Genomic DNA, 9,281 nt, shown 5'->3' on the forward strand with positions numbered 1-9,281 from the left:
ATTAAAATCGATCCAGTGGTTTTCGAGAAAAAACAAAATTTTTGATTTTTCTTTCCCCCTCCATAAATAAAACTGGAACAATTTTTGGAAAAAAATTTATTTATCATTTATTTTTTAACAGGAGTTGAAATTTTCATAAGATTTAATTAAAAACTATTTTTGAAATTAAATTATTTCTGAAAATTGCATTTTTTTCAAACTCAAATCTTTTTTAATTTCATTAAAATTAATAACTTTCGAATAAAATTATTATAGAATTTAATTGTTAGATAATTAAATTATTTTCAGAAATAAAAAGTTAAGATATATTTTTTTAAATTCATCATGATTCAAAATCTTTTAAGGTGAAAAAAATTTAAACAGAATTCAAGGTTTGATTTTCAAAAATATTTCTGAGGATCAATTGTGTAATTTCATTTCTACTTTGATTTTCATTTTTATTTTCACTTTGATAGATTTTTATTTTAACTTTTATATTCACTTTGATTGATTTTTCTCTTAAATTTCACTTTAACTATAGTTAATGATTTTTATTTTTGTTTTCATTTTAATTTTCACTGTCATGGATTTTTATTTTTGTTTTCATTTTTACTTCACATTTTATAAACATTGATGAATTTTATACGAACATTTAAAAGTGAAAATGAATTTAAAATAAAAATTTAAAAATTAGAGTGAAACTGAAAGAAATAAAATTCCAGCAAAATAAGAGTGAAAAAGAGACGAAAAAATAAAAGTTTAAAGTTAGAGTAGATATGAAATTACATAATTGATCCCCTGGAAAACCAAAAATTAGAATTAATACCGTAATTTCAGAAATTACAGTAATTCAAATTTAAGGAGAAAAGGAGTAAAATTTTAATCTATAAATCTTCCTCCTTTTGTTTTAAACCCAAAAAATCCAACTTTTTAAGAATTCTATTGTGAATTAAAAAATTTTTTTACAATTCTACAAAATTTCCCTTTATTTTACAATGTGTAGTCCTAATTTTCCAAATTTACAAACTATAGAATATAATTACTAACGAAGACTAAAATATAATTATTTATATTTTTTTTTATTTTCTTTTCCACAATTATTTTTTATTTTCTAAAAATATATTAAATATTTCCTAGCGCGAAGATACAAAGGACAAAAAAATGTTGACAATTTATAATCATTACATATCTGGAAAAAAAACCTCGAAAAAAATAATTTCAATTTAAAATTCCCGATTCAAAAAAAAAATAATTTTTAATAAAATTAATTTGATTAGTGTTATTCCCGCGTGGAAATAGAAAGTATGGGATAACTATGGATGAAGTTTTTTTAAGATTTCACCCAAGATTAATGTGCAGTGGCTCAACTATGGGTTTTGTCCAAATCCCATAGTTAAAGTTTGGCTGTCTATAAGTCCAACATTCGATGAAATTTCGCCGCAAGTTGTGCCATACTATGAGTCAAGAATGAAACAGTCGATGGAATTTCGCCGCTACTTGTGCCAAACTATGGGCAAAGTATGGGACTTTTTAAAATCACGTAATTTAATTGCGCAATTTAATTCAACTACAGATTAAACTGCATTTTTTTTAGACTTTCTTAATTTAATATGCGATTATAATATAAAAAAGAAAAAAGAGAGAAAAGAAAAGTTGAGAAAATAATATTTTCCACAATATTTGGTTTTTCAAATATCTATAATTTTGTAATTTCTGATCGAATTTAGTTTATAAATAGGAAAATCGAAGTTATGAGACTTTTAAAGTTACTCCTACATTTTTAAACAATTTTAAAAAGCCTTATTTTTTAAAAAGCTATGGTCAAAAACTTTTTTTTAAATTGAAATTGCAAAAAATATAGGTAAACTTTATGAATTGGAATAAAAATACTTTTATTTCATGTCTCCGAGAAGATCTAAAATTTAAAAGAAATTGAAGCCTGTCTTTAAATTTAAAAATTAAATAATACAATTTGGTAGTATTTAAATTATTAAATTAATTATTTTATTTAATATTAATATTAAATTAATATGGCTTAATATTAAATAGAAGAGAACGTTAATATAAGTATAGATTCAAGTGGTTTCTAGGTAGAACAAGCACTTTTTAAATAGTCTTTTAGCTATTTAAAAAAAGTAATGAAAATTGTAATGTAATTTAAAAAAATTTTGTTTTTTTCTTCTTTGGCTCTTCAAGATTTTTTCCATGTTCACTTTCATGCTCACTGTCATCCTCTTCATTCTCAGTATTCTTATCAAGTTCACTTTCTGATTCTTCTTCGCTATCGTTATCATCATTAGTAGTCTCGGAATGTTCACCATTCTCTGCAAAACTATTGTCGTCTTCATTCACTTCATCTTCGCTATTTTTTTCACGGTGACTATCTTTTTCATTTGTTTTTTTATTTATATCTTTTTCATTATCATTAACCTTTTCTATTTCTGAATGATCTTTTTTTCCACCTTTAGGATTTCTCAAAGTTCCACATTGATAATTTAAGACAGATCTAAATTCCACCTCAGTAAAATGTTTGTTTCTAACGTGCACATATTCTAAAATTTAAATATTATAATATTGAAAATTACAAAAAATTCTTGTTGTATTTACAAAAATGATTTAAAATTTCCTCTATAACTTATAAAAATCTATATTATATGAATATACTAACTATAGACATTAGCTCTTATATTTTCGGGAATTCCATTTCCTGTTTTTCCGAGCGCTGTCATAGTTTTTAATTTTTCAGGTCCTACTAATTCCAACATTAATTGACGAGTTAATTCCCTTGGCTTATGTCTATATCGCTTCATTAAAAACAGTTTATTTTCATTTATAAGGATATCCGATCCTTCAAACAATGGCGTCATATTAGATGTCTTTAAGGAATTTTCCATTATCTGTTATAACCAAATAAGTTAATTATAACGAAAACATATTTTAAAATATAGAATACAAATTTTAAATGCAGTACTCACAGAAGATATTACTTCACCATTTTGATTTAAGGACATTTTAGTAAATTTTAATAGTATCTCACAAAAATTGATAACTTCTGGTGTAACTAAAAAAAATTCCGAAAAATTATTATTATGCGCTAAATTTAAATCTTTAAATAATTTAAAATAATTCATTTTTTCTTACTTTTTGCTTTCAGTTCATCGAAGAGCAAATTAATTGATTTCTCATGTTGTGTGGTATTATTTTGAGAATCTTCGTTTGTATTACCTAATATATTAAATTTTTTTGTCATTATTTTAAATTAATTAATTTTTCAAATATTTCACTAATAAAATAATTTCAATAATAAAAATATTTTAAATAATGTGATTAGATAAATTAAAGAAATAAATGATTTAATAGTATAGATTATAAATAAAGATAAATAGCTTAAATCACTCTTTAACAAATTTAAAACTGAGTATAATTCTATAAAAGAATAATTCTTTGGTTTTCCAAACACTATAAAATATGTAATTTTTTAATGTAAATTACCGGAATTTGATAGGTGTTCGGAAGTTGTAGATGATTCGGAAGAAAATTTTGACTTTGTAGACTTTTTGGAGTTTGATGCTAAATTTAAAGTTGCATGTAATTTGGAAGTTGAGGACAATTTTGACGTTAAAGGTGGTGTAGAAGTTAAAACTAATTTTGTTTTTTGGGGCAATTTGAAGCTTAATGACGATTTTGAATTTGAAGTCGATTTGAAAGTTGAATTTAATGCGGAAATTGAGGTCAATTTCGATGTTAAATTAAATTCAGTAGTTGAAGGCGATTCAGTAGTTGAAGGCGATTCAGTGGTTGAAGGCGATTCAATAGTTGAAGGCGATTCAGTAGTTGAAGACGATTCAATAATTGAAGGCGATTCAATAGTAAAAGGTGATTCAGTTGATGAAGGCGATTCAGAAGTTGAAGGTGATTTGGAAGTTGAACGTAACACAGAAGTTGTAGGCAATATCGATGTTGAAGGAGATTCTACAATTGAGAACATTTTGGAGATTTGTTTTTCATCAGTCTTATTCATCTTAACATTCTTTTTTCTCTTCAGTGCTAAATGAGCTTCGTCCCTTTTCATTTGATTTTCTAATTCTAATTTTTCTTTATTCTTCACACTCACACTTTTATTAGCGGTTTTCTTATCTGCATCCTCTGTAAAATTTTGAAAGATTTAATATAATTCTTCCACAAAGATTTTATATATCTATAAATTGGATAAAAGTTAAAAGAAAATAATATATTTAACAACCGCAAATTAATGAAAAATTAGAAATTTCTTTTTGTATAATTTTATTCGTTTGGGCTCTCATTCTCTTTTTCAGTGCTAAATGAACCTTGTCACTTTCACATTGACTTTTTAATTTTTTATCATTAATTTTTGTTATTTCTTCAGCTTTTGTTTGTTTACTATATTTTATATTATTGACACCATCACTTTGAACATCATTTATACAATCAAAATTAGTAGTTTCATCATGTTTATTATCTATACAAAATATATGGAAATAGTAGTAAAGATATAATATAAAAATTCTGAAAAATGTCATTTACAATTTACAATTTACTTTTAAAAAATTAAATATTCTCTAAAATTTTAATTACTTTTATTTTCGTGGAAATGTAAAAAAATTAAAATTTTAAATTTACATTAAAATTAAAAAATGTAAGTGTACATATTTAGAAAAAGTATTAAATTTAATTAACATTTAACTATTAAGTGAATATTGTTACTTCTATTTGTTTTCATTAATTTGCAAATTCTTATTTGCAAATGCATCGTTAAATTTATATTCCAATTTATTTAAAAATCCTTTTAGAAACACATAGAGTTAAAACATATTTATGTATTATTTAATTTACCACAAATTGGGTGCAGTGATGAAATTTTTTTTTCTAAAACTGATTTTGTTTGCTCTCTCATCTTCGTTTTTAATTTTAATTGAGCCTTCTCCTTCGTGGATTGAGTTTTTACTTTTCTGACATTTCTATTTTTCTTCTGTTCAGTCGTGGTCCCGTCTCTATTTACATTTCTGCTCATTTTTTCTAAAAAGTCTTTTGACTCTAAAATAGGTACATGAAAATTATAAATATTTTATTTACAAAATTAAAAACTCTATTTAAAATTATGTATTATTTTTTTCTACAGACTGTAGAAATAAGTAAGAGTGTTGCTATTATTTTTATAAGAATAATAATAATATTAATAATAATAATAATAAATTAAGAAAAATGTATATATATATATGCTCCCGCAATGGGTAAAAAAGCCAAAAGAAGTAACGATAATGGAGAAAACTAAGATCGCAAAATAAATAAATGAGGGAGAAATATTTAAAAAATTAATAAAAAAAAGTTAAACTAAAAAGTAAATTGCAAATTATAAATGAAATTTTGCAGAAGTGAATAAAAAAAATAATAATAATAATAATAATAATAATAATAATAATAATAATAATAATAAAATAATAATAATATTAATAGAAATATTAACAATAATAATAATGAAATAATCATAATATTAATAAAAATATTAACAATAATAATAATAACAACAATGATAATAATACATTATTTGTAAATAATATAAAAATATATTATAAAATAACAGTAATAAGTTTTTTATAAAAAATAATATTATTTTAGTGACAATTGTAAATAAACATTATTATTGTTTACCACTCCTTTGAAGAAGAGTTGCTTTAAAAACTCCTTTTTTCGGATAGTCAATATCAAATATTTCTCCCTCATTTATTTCTTTTGCGCTTTCAGTTTCCTCCATTACTGTCACTTCATTTGGCTTTTTTACCCATTGCACGAGCATATACATTTTTGTTTCCATTATGTCAAAGTGAAGCTGCCTATATTTCAATGCTGTCAAATCTCGTTCACGAAACTTCGTTGTCAAGGGCAACGTAACATATAGACTTACATATGTTTTTTAAAAATCAAACTGCCTTTGTTTCGCCGCTAATTTCATCAAGTCAATGTCAAATTAAATCGAATCGAATTTTTTTGAAATTTCAATTTGCATTAATAAAGTCAATTTGTAATCTTTTGCTTTAAAATGCCACGAGTTCGAGATTTTGAATTATTTAGCAGAAAAACGCAATTGCGAATTGCCAACGATTTAACCGAAGATTCAGATTTTTCAGATTTTTCTAATTCAGTAAGTGTATGTAAAATTTTGAGAGCCAAATCCATGTTTTCCTGTTTTTAGAAATTAAGCGGTGATTTTTTATATTTAGACTGATGGTATTGGAGATAATGAAGCCTCAATAAGCGATAATTCTAATGTGAATATTCATAGTGACGAAAGCGAGATAACTGACGAAGGTATAAGATATATAGAAAACATTTTGATTATTCTATTAATTTTTATGAAACCAACGTTTGTTCGACGAAAAATATAATACGTAACAATTTCAATTTCCCCGCCTCAGATCCAATTTTTTTTTTCACTTTTACAAAAATACTAATGTCCGGAATTATTAGAAATTATTTTCAAGTGGAACCAGGTCGGGGAGGGCAACGATTTTTACATTCTTTTCATCACGGATTTTTCGAAAATTCAGAAATTTCAAAACAATTTCTATTTCGCCACCTCAGATCCAATTTTTTTTCCACATTTATTAAAAATACTAATGTCAGGAATCATAAGAAATTATTTTCAAGTGGAACCAGGTCGGGGAGGGCAATGATTTTGATTTTTTGTCACGGATTTTTCGAAAATTTAGAAATTTTGAAACAATTTCTATTTCCCCACCTCAGAACCAATTTTTTTTCCACATTTATTATAGATACTAATATTACAAGTCATTAGAAATTATTTTCAAGTGGAACAAGGTCGGGGAGGGCAACGATTTTGACATTTTTGTTGTCACTGATTTTTCGAAAATTCAGAAATTTCGAAACAATTTCTATTTCCCCGCCTCAGATCCAATTTTTTTTTTCACTTTTACAAAAAATACTAATGTCCGGAATTATTAGAAATTATTTTCAAGTGGAACCAGGTCGGGGAGGGCAACGATTTTTACATTCTTTTCATCACGGATTTTTCGAAAATTCAGAAATTTCAAAACAATTTCTATTTCGCCACCTCAGATCCAATTTTTTTTCCACATTTATTAAAAATACTAATGTCAGGAATCATAAGAAATTATTTTCAAGTGGAACCAGGTCGGGGAGGGCAATGATTTTGATTTTTTGTCACGGATTTTTCGAAAATTTAGAAATTTTGAAACAATTTCTATTTCCCCGCCTCAGAACCAATTTTTTTTCCACATTTATTATAGATACTAATATTACAAGTCATTAGAAATTATTTTCAAGTGGAACAAGGTCGGGGAGGGCAACGATTTTGACATTTTTGTTGTCACTGATTTTTCGAAAATTCAGAAATTTCGAAACAATTTCTATTTCCCCGCCTCAGATCCAATTTTTTTTCTACATTTATTAAAAATACTAATGTCAGGAATCATAAGAAATTATTTTCAACTGGAACCAGGTCGGGGAGGGCAATGATTTTGATTTTTTGTCGCGGATTTTTCGAAAAATCCGTGCCAAAAATCAAAATCGTTGTCCTCCCCGACCTGGTTCCACTTGAAAATAATTTCTAATGACTTCTAATATTAGTATCTATAATAAATGTGGAAAAAAAATTGGATCTGAGGCGGGGAAATTTTTACGTATTATATTTTTCGTCGAACAAACGTTGGTAACTTCAGTTTCATTAATTTTTTCACAAATCTCAACAAACATTTTTATCAATTTTTAAAATTAAAGATTAGCACACTTTAACGATTTAAATTGTGATTGGTTTAAAACTTTACAGGTAATTTTTCTAAATTTATAAGTACATACTCTTAATTTATATTATCATTTGAAGTACATACCGTAACGAAACTTTATCCGCTACGATAACATTTAAAATATTAAATGTTACTTCAATGTAACCAAAAAAATATTTCTGGATTTTTGTTAAAGTACACATTTAATTTATTAAATTAACATGTAAAATATATATGAAAAAATAAAAAATTATTCAACGTTAGCCGCACAGCACAAGATCTAGTGGAATCTGCACAATCTTCCTTTGTAAGTTTTAAAGAAGCTTCCTAGAAGCTCAAAATATGAGTCTAGAAAAAGCTACCTCTACACTTTCAAAGAAGGATTGGAAAGCTTCCCGGTATCCTCCAGGAAGATCTTGTGCTGTGTGAGTACCAATCACAATTTATTTTTGTTCTAATACAATTGACTAATTCAGTTCTCAATAAAAATACTCATTTTCTGAAAAATTTCTTTTATTAGGTTGGGATTATGAAGAAGTCGATTTAGATACTGAAATTGATTCGTCACAAGCAAGTAGTACTGATTATGATTCGAATAATGATGCTAATGAAACTGATGTAGATCTTGATAGTAACTCCGAGGCTAGCACTGATGGTGAAAATCCAAATGAATTTGAAGATAATAATGATATCGAAGATGATGATGATTTGCCACTATACGAGGGATCTCCAATTACTATAGGAGAAAGCATTTTAAGCATTCTTGCTCTAGTTTTAAAATTTTCCTTATCAGGCGTAGTTCTTGCGGGTATTCTACAACTAATTGCTTTGCATTGTCCCGAACCCAATTTTTGTAGAACTAGCTTGTACACATTTAAACAATATTTTGAGAATTTGCACACACCCGTTACGAGACATTATTATTGTCCAATTTGTTTAATTTTCCTTGATCAACAGGTTAGGCAATGTCCTCAATGTTTGGAAACAATAGATTCTAATTATTTCTTATCAATTTCTGTTAAAGATCAAATTCAAGCTCTTTATTTAAGAAGAGGTTTTCGAGATAAATTGAATTACCGATTTAATCGTGAAAAATTAGATCCGAATAATATTGAGGATATTTATGATGGGAGTGTATATAGGGATTTAAGTAAGCCTGGTGGATTTTTGGCAAACAGAAATAACATATCCTTGTCCTGGTACACTGACGGAGTGAAGGGTTTTAAAACATCGAAGTTTTCATTTTGGCCCTTTTATTTAATTATTAACGAACTGCCATATGAAGAAAGATTCAAAAAGGAAAATTTAATTTTAGCTGGTATGTGGTTTGGCGATGAAAAACCGTTTCCAAACTTATTTTTATCTCCTTTATATGACGAAATGCGCCAATTACATAACGGCATTGATGTGCGATTGTCAAATGATGAAGTGATACGTGTGAAGGGAATGATTATTTGTGGCTCCTGCGATCTTCCGGCAAAGGCGTTATTTCTAAACATGAAACAATATAATGGAAAATTT

General features: G+C 26.2%; 2 protein-coding genes across 2 annotated transcripts; both read right to left on the reverse strand.

Moving 5' to 3' along the window:
* Positions 1-2,105: 2,105 nt before the first annotated feature.
* Positions 2,106-3,170, reverse strand: LOC122510322 (protein PFC0760c-like). The gene is made up of 4 exons (XM_043624880.1): positions 3,121-3,170; positions 2,955-3,040; positions 2,648-2,876; positions 2,106-2,531 (listed from the first exon to the last, which is right to left on the reverse strand). Exons 2-4 carry the CDS (start codon positions 2,988-2,990, stop codon positions 2,137-2,139), a joined length of 660 nt encoding a protein of 219 aa, XP_043480815.1. The 5' UTR covers positions 2,991-3,040; positions 3,121-3,170; the 3' UTR covers positions 2,106-2,136.
* A 287-nt stretch (positions 3,171-3,457) lies between these two features.
* On the reverse strand, positions 3,458-6,338 carry LOC122510595 (cell wall protein DAN4-like). The gene is made up of 3 exons (XM_043625368.1): positions 5,650-6,338; positions 4,834-5,034; positions 3,458-4,125 (listed from the first exon to the last, which is right to left on the reverse strand). The coding sequence occupies exons 1-3, from the start codon at positions 5,810-5,812 to the stop codon at positions 3,458-3,460; spliced, it is 1,032 nt and encodes a 343-aa protein (XP_043481303.1). The 5' UTR covers positions 5,813-6,338.
* Positions 6,339-9,281: the final 2,943 nt, after the last annotated feature.

The sequence above is a fragment of the Leptopilina heterotoma genome, unplaced genomic scaffold (genome assembly GCF_015476425.1).
Source record: "Leptopilina heterotoma isolate Lh14 unplaced genomic scaffold, ASM1547642v1 Lhet_120, whole genome shotgun sequence".
In the NCBI taxonomy this organism is placed as follows: Eukaryota; Metazoa; Arthropoda; class Insecta; order Hymenoptera; family Figitidae; genus Leptopilina; species Leptopilina heterotoma.